This window comes from Serinus canaria, chromosome 9 (genome assembly GCF_022539315.1).
Source record: "Serinus canaria isolate serCan28SL12 chromosome 9, serCan2020, whole genome shotgun sequence".
NCBI lineage: Eukaryota > Metazoa > Chordata > Aves > Passeriformes > Fringillidae > Serinus > Serinus canaria.
In genome coordinates this window covers 19,491,432-19,508,899 of record NC_066323.1, presented here as the reverse complement: position 1 = coordinate 19,508,899, position 17,468 = coordinate 19,491,432, and the positions used below count along the sequence as shown (strand labels likewise).

Here is a 17,468-nt window from a genome sequence, read left to right as displayed (position 1 = left end):
CTGGACTGTTTTCAGGGATGCTGCCAAGTGGTTCCCACCGGTGGGAGGTAGCCAGACCAACTTCCCACAAGTTAAGGAGCCAGCCATGCAAAAGCAGGAATTTCCCCAGCCCTGAATAACCCTGGCAAGCAGAGCCCAGCACTGGAACACAAAGCAGGGCTGGAGGGAGTGTCCTTCTCAAAGCAGCCCCTTTTCTCCTGCCTCAGCCACAGCTCCTGAAGTTCAGGAGCAGCTTTCCATGGCTTGGAGCAAGCTCTGGAGGCAGGCTCTGAGCAGCCTCCCTCCCGTGGGCACGCAGCAGTGCCGCCAGCGCGCCAATAACCCACGCACCCGAGAATAAAAGCTGAATTTTACAGGGATACTGAACACAATGAGCTCGTGCCCTCGCAGCTCCCATCAGCCAGCAGCCACCTCCTCTCCTCCACCGAGCTGGCTGCAGCATCCAGGGGTCAGGGGGCACTGCCAGCCCATGGACAGAGCACGGGAGGGCTCGGCCTGAGCTGGGTCCAAAGAAAAAGGCACTGATGCCTTTAATTCCTGCACAGCTGCTGCTTTTCTCTGCTTGACTGAGCAAGAGGGAGGTTACCTGGCACAATGCACACAGCTCAAGGAGCCACACACCCCTCCCCAGGAAACACAGTACAGAACTGATCCTCCTTTATTTCATTACACCAGAAATTACCACTTTACAGTCCATCTCTGGTCACAATAACCTCATTGTATGTGACTTCCCAGTGCCTCTGTTGAGAGCCTGATGGTCTCAAACATCTTAGACCCCCACCAGCAATTTCAGCCCAAGAAGCAAAGCACAGACAGCAAAGGCCAGGAAATTCACCCACTTGTGTGGAGCTTCTGGAGAGCTTCAGCCAAACTCCACAGGCTGGGGGAGAGCTCTGTGCTCCAGGCTCACTTGCAGCCAGGTCATGCCCATAATTTCCAGGACTAAATAAAAACTGCTTTAAAAATAATCACAGCAGAAGAGCAGGGATGGAGTGGCCACGAGGTGAGGGCAAACACACCTTTGGAGCAGCCTCTCCAGCTCCATGGGTACATCATGGGAGGAAAGGTCCTGGACTAGTCAAAAGCATTACAAGAAGCACTTCCGACAGTACAATTGTGACAATTTTGTTACTTCCTAACACATTTGTTTCAAATGAAAAGCAAAGCCAGTATCAAATGGAGCACTGCAAGAGCATCCCACTCGTGCTCTCTCCCTACAGGCCCATCCTCTTCCTTGGGCATTTGGAAATAAGAAGCTGCAGATTTTTGGTGAAAACACCAAGGTCAGCCCCAGACTGCCTCCAACACATCAGGCTGTCTCCCTCTCAGTTTCCCCCATTCAGAGGGCAGGGAATGCCCAGAGCAGACCCCCACAGCTAGCCCCATTCTCCTCCTGCCCCCCAAGGACAGTGTTTCCCTTTTAACTCTTCTGCTGAGTTCCCAGTTTTCCTGGGGAAGATGTAATTCACATCCCTCTGCCTGTTCCACAGTGATTTAATGTCTTTTGAGCAAAATGCAATTATCCCCATATCAACAGGGCCCTAGTGAGGATGATAATGAGGCGGCTCCAGCCCCGCAGCTACGGAAGTGGCTGAAGCCAGCGGAGCCCTCGAGTAATCAAAGGCCCATCCCTGGCCTCTGATTGCTGAAAGAAAAATGAAAAACCTCCATAAAACTTCAAACACGGCCCTTCCCTGCTCCATGCCTCCACCTGTGGTGTGGTTTCAGCAGCAGGGGACAAGTGACCAACAGCAGCTCCGGGTACCCCCAGGTTCATCACAGCCAGCTGACCTTGGGTGTCACCTGCCAGGTCACCTCCAGCAGAGGGAGAGCAGGGGGGCATCGACCTGCTGCTCAAAGCAGACACAGCAGCCCTGCTTGCCCAAGTTTTGGGGCTCAAGGAGAAGCAGCCCCCACCCTGAGCTGAAGGTGACCTGCCCAGGACACACACCCCCTGCTCTGTGGTACTCACACACCCTCTGAACGCAGAGAAGCAGAGAAAAGAACGATCAAAACAATTCTTATCTCATTTGCTGCTCCTGTGTTTTTTGAACATGTGGAATGTATTGGAAGATTATTTACCTGAAGGGATTGCTTGATTGGATTCTGGTGGACATTGTTTATGTTAATTAGCCCATCAGGTCCAAGCTGTGTTGACTGTCCGGTCAGCAGACAGCCACGAGTTTCTTCAGTTTAGTATAACTCTTGTTAGTGTAATACAGTGGAAAATAGCTATAGTATAATATGGTATAATAAAGTAATTAATTAGCCTTCTGATATCATGGAGTTCTGCACATCATTCTTCCCAGACATTGGGGTCACCCTATTGTAAATACAATACTGCTCTGCCTTGCAAACAGGAAGAAAATAGAGAAGGGGAGGGAAAGATGTGGATGTGCAATAGGTCTTGGGCTTTGCAGGAGTTCAGAGGCTTTCTGGGGGACAGCAGACCCAGGAGCAGGGAGCATCCAGTGGGCTAAGCTGCCCATCCTCTCATAAAAATAATATATAGTCAGGCAAAGACACCAAAACCCATCTGTGCTTGGAGCAATCCAAGGAAAATGCTGGTTGTGTTTGAATAATCCAAAGTTTGGTTCCCAGTTGCTGTTGGGATGTGGCACATTGAGTACCAGCGCATTAGAGAGGCAGGTGGGATGAGAGAAGGGCTTTTGAGGAGAGACTATCATAAAACAATCCTTTGAAGTTGTCATGAAACCCCCATCAAGGATGGCAGGAAACAGCTGGAAGTGAGGATTTCCACAGCCCCTTACCTATTCCCACCCTCTACTTTCACTCACTGCAAAAGAAATTAAAGCTTCATCAGCTCCAACCACCAGTAACCCTGACTGGATGCCTCCCCAGACAATAAACATTTCCTTCACTAATTAATGAGCACATACCTGAGACTCTACTAATGCCTAATTACTTGGCCTGGATATTTCAAAATTTTAAATAAATAAATAAATAAAGTCCTAGAATTCCAGAATGGTTTATATTGGGAGAGGCCTTAAAGATCATCTTATTCCAACCCCTTGCTATGGGCAGTGACAACTTCCACTAGATTTTAGTAATAGCCTAAATAACCTCAATACTGTTAAAAATCACCAAGATTAACTTAATACCATTATTTTTTCTCCCCCCATCCACAAAGGCCTTGAAAGGACTCATCCTGCTTAATAAGGGGAACGACTGAGAAGAGAAAAAAGCAAATTAACACTCATCAATTAACTATAACTAATTTTAACCCTCACCTCCTCCAAACAACTGCTTGCCAGAACCATCCATTGTGACATCCGTGCACAATATGGAGATGCCAACCATGGGATGCTCTGGGACTCCCTTCCTCCCAAACCAAGAGCATCCCTGGTTTAAGTTGGAAGAAGTGAGGCTGAAGGACACTCATCTTCCTTGTCCAGGGCTCAGCACAAGCCCCTTCCCCTTTGAACTGTTGCCTCTGTGATTTTTCACTGCGGGGCTCCCAGCAGGAACTTATTAAAGCCAGACCAAAGCACGTCTTGCTTTAATAGTAATTAGGTCACCCTGGGTTGTGGGCTTAGCAGGCAAAACTATAATTATTTAGAAACATCAAGTTTAAATGCCAAAGAATCTTAATGGAGCTGAGCTAATTAACCAATTTCAACTAAGTAACTGATTAGCTTAAAGAGAAAAAAAAGATAAATCAATGATCATAGACAACAACATTTTCCTTTAACAGCCTTTCTTGCAGCAATTCTCAATTGCACAAACTGAGCCCAACAACCCCTGCTAACCAAATATTATTGTAATTAAATATTCAACAGAAAGCCTCTTCAATTATTCAAAAGACTGATAACACTTGGTTATAATTGGGGTGGTGGGAGAGGTTTCCAGAAGCAGGGATTGCGTGCACCACCCAGCTCCGGCCGCTGACGCAAACCCACGGCTCGTGGCATCAGCACAGGGCACCCCTCCCTCCCGTGCCTGGAACCAACCTGGGGGCAGACGGATGCTCTGCAGCCCCGATGTGAGCAAACAGACCAGATGGTGCACAGGCTTTCTGGATTCCTGTTATTAGAGCAGAAATTTAGGGGACTAATGGCCAGCTTCCAGGTTTCACACCGTTTTCCAGTGGTAGCGTTATTCCCCTGACAGAGGGCTGGGATGAAAAGCAGGCCCTGGTGTATCATTATAATTCACTAAGCAGCATTACCATAGGAAATTACAAATTAGCTTTTCAGCAAAGGATACGGACGTATTTAGATTAGCCATAGAGAAACTACAGAACCTTCCAGCCCATTCATCAAAGCTCTTGTAGCTCCAACTTTCAGGGAAATGAAACAATAATAAATATTGAGCAGGGAAAGTTAATCTCCCCTGAACGCACTTCAATAATTCAAAAGTTGTGAGAAATAAATAAATTGAGCACAGATCCTTTTGTGCCTACAAAACACGTGTCCTGTTTTTCTCACTATTTCTCATGATGTGACTTGGTGGGAAAATGGATGGTGACCAAAATAAAAGAGCTCCAAAAACTCAGCTGCGGCTGTGAGCAACATTTACAGAGAAGGAGGGAGCCCATCCATGCTTGCCACTTATCTGGAAAGCTATGGAGCTGATTTGGGCAAGAGTTTTCTCCCACTGCCCCTAAGGAAAAGGCTGTGCTGCCTCTACCTGCTGCCTGCATCTGCCGTGTGTCCGTTCCCTTCCCTGCACACTCCCAGGCAGCCTCTCAAGCTGCTCATTTTTGGAATATCTGCGGGCTTACCCCTGAAAGTTGAACAATGCAATAACCAGCTCAGGGTCCAGGGGCCACCCAAGGTCCCAGCTCTTTCCCGACACTACTCTGCCATCACTCCATCCTTTCCCACAGCCTTCTGCTCTCACACCAACCTGGGACCTCTGTAAGCAACAGTCACTCCAACCTTCTACCATTCCAGGAGATTCCTTCCCAAACTGCCACCCAGCCAACATCCAACCTTAACATTTACCTTGCCCAGGTATTGATGCATGCATCAACCCTTGGGAGCTCTGTTTGCAGCAGAACAAGGTCAAATTGAAATGTGCTTTCAAATCTTAAGGAATACTTGGGGAAAGCATTCCATCCCACAACCCCAAGTATTTACCCAACCTCACTGTGCTGTTAAATGGCTCCTCACACCAACACTGCCTGTTTAGAGGGAACAAAGCACCACGGTGCCCTTTGGGCAGCATCACACAGTTTTGGGGTTCCTGCAGCAAGCCCTTGCCATGTGTGCTGAGCTCGGGGTACTCCCAGCTGGGAGAGGTAAAAAAGCCCCTGGAGCTGGTTGGACTGAGCCAGTGCAGGGCACACACACCACAAGAGCCACAGCCTTGCTCTGGGCATCACCTCCATCAGCCTCATCCCACAGCACTCCCACTGTACCAGGACCGGGTTCTCCGAGATTTGCTGACCTGATTGGCATCAAGTTGCCCACTGCCCAAGGTACCACTTCCCCCTTTTCATCAAATCTGAGCATTTCTTTAGCTTACAGAACCCATCTCTGCTAGAAACATCTATTACTCAGCACTGTAGCCTGGATCCAGATCCAGACCAACATATTTGGCCTCTTTCATAATCCAACATCCGTATTTTCTTCTGATTTCTAAGGCAAATGGAAGGGTTTTAGTCCATCCTGTTATGTCAGGAGCTGCACCCAAGATGGGTGAGAGGACACCTAGCAAACCCTCTGGCAGCTCATGCTACAGCAGTCAGGGCTGCTTAACACATGGGAGAACATGCAGCACTCCAATATCCAAAAGAACAGGGAAACACAATCCCCACCTTCTCCATGAGCAGAGATAACAGGAATTAGTCAAAAAAAAAAAAAATTAGCAACATAAGCACCTGCAGTGTCAAGCCCCTTTTCCATGACTTGACAAAACACCTTCCCTTCAGGCTGACAAGATCTGGGCTCACTCTTCATGCCAAGAATAAGGGTTTTTCCCTTAGGGCTTTCTTTTTTCCCTCAGTTAGTTTGAGCAAAGAAAGCAAGAGTAAACGGACAGCTGAATAGTAGCACTTTCAAATTCCCATGAAGGTAATCACTTGCATTTGCAAATTCCCTCCTGAAGACTTATTTCTGGCTTCTCCTTGAGAAGGGCTCAGCTTGGGATGGAGCAGCTGGGCAGAGGTGGGAGCCCACGGGGTGCTGGTGCTCGGGGAAAGCTCCCAGCCTGCTCAGCACAGGCTCCGCTCCGGCGCCTGCCAGAAGCACAGGAAGCCCAAAGGATGCCTGCAACAGATGTGTGCATCCTGAGCCAACAGGGAGGAGAGCAGGGCAGGCATGGAGCACGGAGCACGGGCCAGGGACGTCCCTCTCCAGTCAAACCCCATCCCTGCTCCTTTCCCAGGCAGCAGCTCTGAAGCCGGTGGGTAAACAGGGGAAGAAAGCTAAGCCAGATTCACAAGCCCCAAGCAGAGCTTTCCACCTCCCTCCTGTGCTCTGCTTATCATCATACTGCAAGCACAGAGAGAAAAACCTGGGGTTTAAAAGAGCAGGCACGAGGCAGGGAGATGCTGGAGAGGAGAGCAGGCCAGGCAGGTAAAACAGAGTAGGTGGAGGAGCTGCACCGAAATGGTCACCGGCCCCATCTGACCTACCAACAGCTCCAAGCCGAGTTAAAACACGTACTGTCAGTCCATTACCACCCTCTCTATATGCTAAATGGATTATATTTGGTTCAGCTAACATGAGAGAGCACGCGAGCGGCTCCTGAGTGATTGCAGGGTGTGGGAGAGACAGAGTATTTGGTGCTGTCATCTTCTCACATCCTTCTTCCTCTTTGCAAGCCACAAAAAAAAATTATAAATTATTAAAAATATCCAGGGGTCCAGCAGAAAAGGGTCAGCTAAGCCACAGGATTTAGTAAAAAATCAAGGAACTATAAAAAAAGTCAGATAAGTGACTGTATTACATCCAGGTTCGCATGCCACAGGCAATGAGTTAGCAAGGTTTTATGGAGAATAACGAGGGTAGTTTGGAGGCAGCTAGTGCCCTGACTCCAGCTGCATCCTCCTCCCCCTCCAGCCGGGTCCAGACCCCCAGACGCCTCCCCCACGATCACAGGAAAAAGACTTTTTGTCTCGTTGGCTGATTTGGGACGCGGGGAGCCATGCCTGGCTCAGCTGCCTCTGCAGCCCAGGGCAGAGCAGGGCACCAGCCACGGCGGTGCTGTCAGAGAGAGCTGCTGGCTAATCCAGCCTCGCGATGCTCCAGGGGGAAAGCCAGACGCCAGGGCAGGGCAGGTCCTAGGACATGCTCCAGATCCATTAGAGAAAACCATGTTACAATCTGGCAAATTCAACCTCTGTATCAAGAGATCCAGTAAGATTTAAATAAACCCTATTAAAAGGCATTGTCTTTATATGGCCACATCATTAGACTCTCGCCTTAACTCCAAATCGGATTCGATTGCTCTACCTCAGAAATTCCCCATGCAAAATTTTCCCTGATATCTGAGATCTCTCCTAGGATACTACTTTACTATCCAAGCAATTTCCTGAGCAGAGTAGAAATATCACCCCTCCTCGACAGGTTCGGTCCTGGGCAGGGACACTGACTCTGCCAGTGCTCCCAGGGAGAGCCCGGGCAAGCTGGGGAACATCCCGGGTGACACCCAGGAGTGCCCTCGGACCAGGAGGGAGCCGAAGTCTCCCCTCCAGCCGCAATTCCAGCAGCGCCTCAAGCCGCTGACGCTGCGAGCGAAGCGCTGCTAACAGGTCTTGCCTCTTCACGTGCGGCGAGCAAACCGCGCTCGTTGCATCACGCTTCGGCATGGCACCAGCACTCCCACCGCCAGCTATTCCTACAGAGATGGCATGAGGCAGCCCAAGAAATACGAAAGGCAAACACGTGTGTCAGCCAAAAGCCAGCGGGAAGGGGATGCTGCATCGAGCGGGCCTGCGATCCAGCAGCAACGATCCAGCAGCCGTGCTTGCGAGCGGAGAGGAGCTGCGGCCAAGCCCCAGCGGAGCAGCATTCCAGCTCCCGAACCAGCTCCTCGCTGCCGGAGCTGAGCCGGAGTCTCCTGCCATCAGCTTCCAGTTCAGCCACAGCCATACTCCTATTAAAAGCCCCCGAGGAGGGCCCAGCCCCAGGCCGGCCGGCCGGCATCGGTTTGAGATCCCGAGCATCATCTCCCGCACCCCGCCTCTCGCTGCTCACAACCCCGGGGCTGCACCACGGTCCCTGCCCGCAGCCACCGCTCCGGCGCTGGGCAGCCCCTGCCACGAGCTGCTGCTGTACCAGCAAAAAAGGTGGCAGTGGCAAAATAAAGAGAAAAAATAATCGAAGCGATACTTCAAGAGCCGTGCCGGGCAAGGAGCAGCGACACAGCACCAAGGCTGGGGCGGGCTGGCTGTCCCACCAGGCCAACCGCCCGGAGCCTGGGTCCTGGCCGCAGGCACCTTCCTGCTGCCCAGCAAATCCCAGATGGGAAAAAGATCCCAGCCCACTGGCACGGACCGTGCCGAGAGCACGAGCACGCACCTGCTCCGTGGCTCCATGGCCGAGCAAAGAGTCCCCGGCTCAGTTTATCCCCAGAATGGAGACCACCTGCCCACGGCTCCTGGCGCATCCATCCTCCGCTGCGACGAGGAGCGTTGGCAGAGGCGGCTCCGCGCACCGCTACGGCCCCCGAGGCGGCCCCGCCGCGGCCCCGGGGACCAGAGGAGACGCCGACGGGACTCCAGAGACGGCCCCACCGCGTCCCCGGGGATCAGAAGGGACCTCAGAGGTGACCCCACCGCGGCGCCGGGCAGGGCTCCGCAGGGAAGGAGAGCCGTGGGGCTCACCCTCCACGCGGATGCGGGCGGGCTTCTCCTCCATGCCCGGCCCCCCTCCCGAGAGCACGGACTGCCAGCACCGCCCGCGGGCCGGGGAACCCGGGCTGGCACAAGAGGCCAGGGCCACGGGACCAGGATCTAGCGCGGTGCCGGTGCCCTACGGCGGGGGAGTAGCTCCCTGCCTGCTCCCCAGCCGCAGACGCCGCGGGCGGCGCAAATACCCTCGGCTCAGCATCCCACCCGCTCCCGGCAGTCCCGGTCGCCGCTCACCTTCCACGGCGGCCACGGCGGCGGCCAGGCAGAGCAGCACCACCAGATCCGCAGCCATCGCCTCCTCGAGCCCCGCAGGCGTCAGCCGCTACCGGCGGGCGGCCGTGAGCGGGCATGGGGGGTGCGTCCGCGGGCCGGGTGGCTCCGGGGCAGGGCGGGCCGGGGCCGCGGACGGGACGGGCCGGTGGCAGTGCCGGTGCCGCTGCCCGCCCGCCCGGGTCACATCGCCGCCGCGAGTGGCGCGCGCGGCCACGCCGCCGCCGGCCCCCGCCGCCGCCCGGCCCCGCCCCCGCCGCCGCCCCGCCAATCCCCGCGCCCGCCCGGCCACGCCCCTACCTCAGCTCCGCCAATCCCCGCGCCGGTCCCCGCCTCGGCCACGCCCCCGCCCTCCGCCAGCGCCCGTGCGAAGGGGGACGGCTCCCCCTGGCGGCCAAAGGACGCCCCTCACGCCGTGTCTCCCCTCAGCGGGACCCGCGACGGGGCGGACCCGACCCCCGCAGAGCCGGGACGCGGCAGGGGACGGGCGGCGACAGCAGCGGAGACGCGCCGGCGGGATCACAGCGCCGCAATCCCGCTCCCTTCTCTCACCCCCAAAAGGAATCTGGAGAGAACCGTCCGCCCCACAGAGACGGGACCGCTCTGCCCTGCCTCTCCCAGCGTGGCCGCTCCCCTCAGGCTCAGGCACCGCGGCCGCAGGGGTCGGGCACAACGCGGGGCCCCCTCAGCCTCCTGCCTTCTCCTTCACCGAGCTCACCCTTCGCTGGGCATCACTCCGGGCGCCGCCGCCACATGGGCACCCGGGAGCAGAGGAGCAGCGGCCTGGCTCGGGGAACACCGGGATGCTCAGCCCCTCAGCCGCAGCCCCGTCGCTGCCAGCCGAGGGCCGTGCCCTGGTACCCACAAGGTCAGCCAGGAGCGATCTACACCCGCAGCCTAGGAAAGGAACCATCCGGAAGGATGCTCGCCCGGTCCCGCTCACCGCACGCACCGCCCCGGTCAGCCTTGGCAGGGCTCAGCATCCTCCGCTGCTCCGCTGCCCACCCGACAGCAAAGCTGAGCCCGGCCCGCCTCGTCAGGGATCCGAGCACACGCGGGTTAGGGAAAGCAGCGCGGGCAGGGCAGGCAGCACGGGCTCATTCCAGTCACGGCCGCACGCCACGGTGGGACCAGAAACCCTGCAGAGACACCGAACGCTGGAAAATCGTCAGCTTTTCAGGGAAAGAGCGTGCAAAAAACAGTCAGAGGTGCCGCGGGAACAAGAGTTTTCCTTTTGCGGTTGTGCAAAATGTATTTGAAAGCAGCTCCTATTCAGCTGAGCAAATAACAGAAAAAATTGCCAAGAACCTTCTGGCTAAGTTTTAAGGAAATTTGCTTTCATCTTGACAACCCTTCTTCATTTCCTTCCCATGAATATCTCAGCAATCCAGTTTACTCACTCAGAGGATCACAGAAAGAAAACTGTGAAGTAAATGTCAGTATTATTTGCATCTTTATCCAGTCTGCCATAAAAGCAACACCATGTTATTTATCTGATCTAGCACAACTCAGTAACAGCTCAAGTATAGAATATTCATGATGTGCAAAGCAAAAAAATGTTAATCGTTTGAGAATACAAGAGGCGCAGAGCTGAGCCTGTGTTATCCAGAGAAGTGCCTCATTTTGGGGAGGGGGGGTGGGGTCCTCCCAAATAATAGTTAGCAACTGAAAACCTTGCATTCAGAAACTAACATTTGACCAAAAAAAGCCTGACAATTTCTGTAGGGTAAAAAAAAGAATAATACATCAATATTCTTCTGATTTCTTTTCAGCTGGCCAAAGAGTTGGCTGCGCTGGGTGAAAGCCAGCTGTGTTTGTTCAAAATGTTTTCTGTTCTGTCAGCCCTGCTCCGAGTCTCCCAACAGCAAGGCTTTGCTTCTCCTGGAGGACACATCTCCAAAAAAGCTCTGGGGGTGGGAGTGGGAAGGTGGCAGCATCCTGTCACAGGGCCACTCTTCCTTGCACACCCATTGGGATTGTCACCACCTGCCCCAGAGACAATGCCCACCAGTGTCCCCTTGGAGGGCACGTCAAGGGCATTAAAGCCTGATGGGTTTTTGGGCACTTTTTGCTCTATTTTCCTCTCTGATCCAGCCATGTGTGGGAGGCAAGCACCCCACAGAAGGCAAAACCACCCTCTGGGCAACCAACAACCTCCAGTTCTGCCCTCCAGGTCCCTGTGAGGGAAGGACATGGGGCACAGACCTGCTCAGAGCAGGAGCAGCCCTGCAGAGGGAGGGCTTTGGGTGGTGCTGTGCCCGGGGTGCACGGCCGGTCCCTCAGTGCTCACAGCCCACAGCAGCGCATTGAGATGGTGGCAGTCTGCTGCCAGAATTAGTGCTGTCTTAATTAACAGCTTTGCCTTTGTTCTCAGATGCTGCTTCAGGAGATGCCAAAGCCTTTGTGGAGGATGAAGATCTGGGATCCCAGTGAAAGGAAACATCAAGATTTATCATATGGCACATCACAGATCTCCTTCTCAAAAAACTCTCGTAACCACCTTCGAGAGCAGAGGGGTCACAGCCTGCGCCAGTCCCTGTTCATCCCCACCACACTGGCTGTGACAGGAGCAGCTGAAGTACAAACATGAATCCCACCAGGCCATCCTTATGCATCTGGTGGCAGGAATGATGCTGCAAAGGAGGCTCTGGAGGAGTCACCCCAAATTTTTCAAGCTGGGAAGCAGCAAGCCCACACTCTGGGAGCCTGACATCTGCAGTGACAGTAGGTGGGGGGTGACCAAGGCTCCTGCCCTGCACCAGAGCTACCACCCAGCTCAGACCAAGAGCTCACTGGGATGGTGCCCTTGGTGGCAGGAGAACCCTGTGAGCCACACACTAATGTAGGAGCAGCTCAGAGCAGAATAAAGGTCAAACAAACCTCCTCTGCATCAGCCTCACAGAGCAGCAGAGCTGGCAGAGGACACAGGAGCCTCCCCAGCCAGGACAAGCACAGAGCTAAAGCAGCCATGACACTCCCGGTTTATTTTCCAAGCCGAGGCCAGGCCTGCAGGGAGGGCAGGAAGCTTTTCACACAGTGCAGCACTGCTCCTGCATCCCTAATCCTGCCAAGGCAGCACAGGCTGCTCCCAGCAGCTTGCCTGTGCATTAATTGTAGAGGAAAAGCCTGCACCTACAGCATTCTGTCAAGAGTCAGAGCCTGGTAAATCCTCTCCCTGATAAGAGAGGCAGGTCCCTTCAATATTCCAGCATTCCAGACTTGTCTGTTGTGCACCACGTAACAAAAGGTGGGTGAGACAGGTAACAAGGGCAATGCTGGCAAGCAGCATCCAGCCCCTGCAGCACCTTCTGCGCAGTTGAGACCCTTCCTGTGAGTCTAAATAAATGTAATATGATGTAATAACATTAATTAGCAGCATTAAATGTTTAGTGTATTCAAGGCACAACTCAGCCACTTGGCACAGTGCAACCCAAACTGCTTACTGTTCTCCCAGGGGAAATAACCTCAGGGAGACTTCTGGGTTTGAATACCATCGGGAAACTGGAGGGAGAGAAGTTATTGTCCTCTCCAGGCATTCACAGAAAATTCAGGTGTCTTATCAGAGCAGAAGAAGCTGTAGAAAGGACAACTCCTTTGTCATGTGAACAATTTGAGGACTAAATTGAAGTGAGACGTGAAGAAAAAGTAGGTGAGATGAAGGTTAATATGGAAACCAGAGTGAGAACAGAGGGAGCTGGGGTATGGAAGAGTCTATTAATTCCCTGGGCAAGAGATGCAGCCTGAGCCGGGCCACAGAGTAACTCCTAGCACTGTACAGAAAGATAAATTGCAGGTTCTGCTGGTGGAATATTCTGTTTATTAAGTTCCAAAATAGGAGACAGTTAAGTGCCAAGTGCCTCGAGCCTCTTGGTGCCTGAGAACATATTAATCACTGGTGGGAGCAGTGTTCAGGCAGCTCAATGTCACACCAGGCACCACGTAACAGGATGGACATGCCACACCCTCCCCTCTACACTGCCATGGAGATGGGGAAGGAGGCAGGGAAGGAACCTGCTCCTCTAGCAATGGACAGCAAAGACAGATAAAGATCAACAAGTTCTTTTAGGAGCGAAAGAATTCACTTTGATTCATGGATGCTGCAATTTCTGCTACCTGGCTTTTCCTCTTAACCGGGTTTTTCAGGGCAGTTGCAAGTCCCAGCAGACCTGCCAGCTGTGGGACAACACAAGCACAGATCAGCCATGCCACTTTCTCTTAGTTTTCCCTTTCTTCCAAAGATCTCCAGGTGGAAGGATCTCTTTGTTCCCTTTGAAAGCAGAGGATTAACAAAGGCAAATGCAAAAGAGAAAAACAAAAACTCCTTTGTCTGAGGATGGATGACATCTTTTTATCTGTTTCTAATCTAGCTTCAACTTCCATTTCTTTAGGAGGGGAAAAAAAATCCAAAGATTAAATTTTATGCCAAGGCAAGCTATAATAAGTGACAGAAACACTCCATCTCCGGGGCCCTGCTAGCTCTGTGAAGTCAGAACATTCACAAGGAAGAAAGCAAAATATAGACAGACAAACACTTTCAATGGAGATTTAAAATAAAAACTCTCCTCATGTTCCAAATGCAAAAGCTACAGAAAAATATGTCGCTTCTCCAAGGAAATTTCATTATCTTGAAGAGAAATGCAATTTATCTTTGGAAGCTTAAAAAAAAAAAATATAGCAGGGAGGGGAACCTGCCACAAGAGTTCCACTTTATCTCAGCCTTTGGTTTCTTGCAGTCTGAGCCATGTTCCCACATCTGGAAGCACACAAAGGGTGGAAAGTTTTAAGGTGCAAGTCCATCCAAAGAAGGAGGGAAGAGGGAAAATGGTCCAGCCCACTCCATATCTGCTGCTTCAGGATCCCATTCAGATATTTTCCTACTGAAATTACACATCAGAATGCAAAAAGCTGGCTTGGATCAGGTGCTCACCTAGTGCACAGGAAACTTGCCATTTTTTCCTGCTTTATCATGATGAATTTCCAATTGTCACCTTGATCAATGGTCCCATGAACACTATCATAAGGATAATATGATTTTTCCCCCAATCCTATCACTCACAGGGTAATTACATGGCTGATTGCACTCAAGGGCAAGAGCGTGTGTCCTGCACCCTTACACAGAGCCCACAAGGGCCTGGTACTGCTGGCATCACCAGGGTGCTAACAGCAGTTTTTCCCAGGTAAAAGGAGCAAAACCAAGAATTTTCAAGGCTCAAAACCCACTAGTCACACATACAAGGCAGTGAAAGTCTCAGCAGACATTGCAGCCTTCCTACTGTATTGATCTCACAGACACAGGAGGTGAAGGCCAGAAGGACCTACTGCACCCCTGGCCTCCCTGCACAGCCCAAACCTCACACAGCAAGTTCTGCCCTGATCATTTCACTGCTTGCAAGAGAAACCTGCCTCCCAACCAGGTCTTTACCAAGCCACTGCTTTGATATCTCAGGGACACATGTGAACTGCCCCAGCAGTGTCCCTGGGCCCCTCTGAGCAAAGATCACATGTACCACAGGGCAGTTGGCAATATCCAGGCAGCCCTTCCCACAGTCACTCCCAAGGGATCAGCTGCCAAGACCACGAGATGGCAAGCCACGTCCTGGCTCCCATCATGCACATCCTCCTGCTCAGGCACGGGCTCACAGTCATATGAGCAGCAGCTGAGGGACCTGAGGAGGCTTAGCCTGGAGAAAAGGAGGCTCTGTGTAGAGGGTGATCTTGCAAGCCCAATGAGTTGCAGCTGGGTCAGTTGCTGAAGATTGGAGGTGGGCCTGATCTTAACAGGCCACACCTGCAATCAATAAGAACTAGTGCTATATAAGAGTAAGGAAAGAGGAGGGAGGAGAGTCAGATTACTGTGAGGACCTGGAGAAGTCAGTGTGTAGAGGAGCTGCCTGTATCAAGAAGGTATGAAGCTCTGATAATATGAAATCCTTGTACTATGATGATGATAGAACCTTTGCTAAGACAACAGCTCTGGGGGGACTTTCTCATACTCTACAACTCAGCAGGGTGGAGCCAGGCTCTGCTCCCAGGGAACAAGGAACAGGACAAGAGGAAGCAGCCTCAAGCTGTGTCCAGGAAGGTTCAGCTTGGACATCAGGAGGAATTTCTTCCCCATAAGGGTGGTCAGGCACCTTCACTGAAAAGGCTATGCAGGGAGGTGATGGAGTCCCCATCCCTGGAGGTGTCTAAGGAACTCCTGGATGTGGCACTTAGAGCTGTAGGCTGGATGATGAGGTGGGGATCCTTCACAGTTTGGACTCTGATCCTGGAGGTGTTTTCCAACCTCAGTGATTCTGTGATATGCCTGCCAGTGACCTGCACATTCCTAGCTCTGTTCCATGAATCTCCATCCAGGGAGGGGAGGAAGGCTGCTTTCTTACAGGAAGGAGGACAGATAACTTCCAGGGACAGGATAAGCGCCCCAACCTCAGCTCCCAGCCCTCCACACCACAACTCAGGATGTCCACACACTCCCAGAGCCACACACAACTGCAATTCTTAAAGCAGGCTGCTGGAAGAGGGATAAGGGAGTCCTCGCCAGGCTTGATTGACAGAAGACATCAAGAACCCTTCAAGAGGGGATTTGAGGGAGTTTTGCATTTCAAACAGGCAGAGGTTTACCCAGAGTGAAGAGGGAAGCAGCCAGGCTGCTGTTTCATCGGTTAACATCTGGCAGCTGCAAAGCTCAGAGATAATTCTGCCTCCGTCCTCCAGAGAGTTCGGATCTGGGAGGGATGCCAGAGATGTGGCAACTGGGAGGGGATGAAATTCCTTCATAGAATCCAAAACAGGCAGTGAAACATCACAATATTCTTCCTCCCTTTAAGTAAGTGACTCTTTGATGCTGACTGAGCCTGTGGAAATGTTGGTTTGTTTTTTTTTTTTTGTCTAAGTGGAAGCAGGAGGAGAACAGAGAGGGCAATACAGGTGGGGGGAGAAAAAACACAGAAATAGGGTTTTTTTTTTACCATAATCAGACCTTTTTGATCAAAGCCTGCAAAGACTTTTGATCAGGGTCTGCAAAAAAAGCTTTTAATTGTTACCTGTATTTCTATTTTCATAAAGACAATAAGGACATCAAATTATTTCCATTTAGAAATACCAGTTTACAGAAAACCAAGAGGAAAATATGGATATGGATTAAAAAAAAAAAAAAAAGGAAGCTAGAAGAGATCTTTCAGCCAAAACTTGAAACTTATTCAGAGGTAATTCTGAAAATTAGCTGTCATGTGTTATAAAGTTTGTGTAAGACCATCATTTGTGACCAGATTGTTTCATTGTGGTCACAAGGACAATCCCCACCTGAGCAGCATCCTGTGCTCTCTATCTCTCTGCCAGCTTTGCACTTGGGGTGGCTGCAGCCAGCTGGGGACAGTGACAGTCCTCACCAGGAATGGGCAATACAGCAGCAAGGCAGCTCTTCAATTACAGAGGAAATTGTCCTAATGAAGCCTGAACACATATGCCTCTCTGCAGGCGTTTCTCCGGTGTATGCCACAGCTCATCCCAACCCCTTTGCACATCCCTGGCTCCAGGGCATGGATGGAGGAAGCAGCTCAGCAGGGCCATCTCACAGAGTGGCATTGGAGGTGAGTCTCCAACTCCACACCCGAGCACGGGTTACAGGCACAGTCTGTCCCCACTCCTACATCTCAGCACACCCTGAGATCCCCAAGGCTGAGCAACAGCGGCCAGATTTGGCCATGGATCTGCATGGATGCCTCAGACTGGGGAACGGGCTCCAAACAAATTTGGGTAGCACCGGAGCAAGGAGAGCTGCTCAGGGCTTCAGCCTGAGCAGCCATCTCCTCTCCCCATTTACTCATCAACCAGGGCTGGGGCCAGACACCCCCTTTTTGCTGCTGCCCGGGCTGGGAACCAGCACCCCTTGTCCCCTCGGGCCACGCAGGTGGCTGAGGTTTTCCCCCACCAACCTCTGGAGGTCAGCAGCCGGCAGCACTGGGGCTCCGCACTGGCTGCCGCTGGAGAGAAATAAAACCCGGCCCAGGAAAGCAATGGAACTCGGGGAAAGACCCGGTGGCTTGGACACAAGATGCTCTCTACACACCTTAGGTGACCCCAAAAATTTGCAGGGGCTGGCACATATCCTCCCTGCACTGCTCTCCTTCCCTGCAGGAGTGCAGGATCTTCCTCATTAATAGGAAATGATTAATTTCCAAAGCCTGCTTTGCCCATTTAATATCTTCAGGTCTCATGCCAATTTGTCCACAAGTGAGCCCCGTTCTGGGGAAAGGAATGAATCCCCATTTCACTTTGCCAGCCTCCAATGTCATTTGCTCATTTCATGTCTGAAGGACGCTACAGCAAACCCTTTACAGCTAAATCATTACTGATTTTACAGAGGTTACAAGTT

The 17,468-nt window shown here is 52.2% G+C and overlaps 1 protein-coding gene across 1 annotated transcript in view; it reads right to left on the bottom strand.

Moving 5' to 3' along the window:
- EPHB1 (EPH receptor B1) overlaps nucleotides 1-9,190 on the bottom strand; it is a 79,275-nt gene extending 70,085 nt beyond the window's left edge. The window contains exon 1 of the mRNA XM_030227046.2: nucleotides 9,056-9,190. Coding sequence (XP_030082906.2) covers nucleotides 9,056-9,113 — 58 coding nt within the window. The 5' untranslated portion in view covers nucleotides 9,114-9,190. The remainder of the gene's footprint in view (nucleotides 1-9,055) is intronic.
- Nucleotides 9,191-17,468: the final 8,278 nt, after the last annotated feature.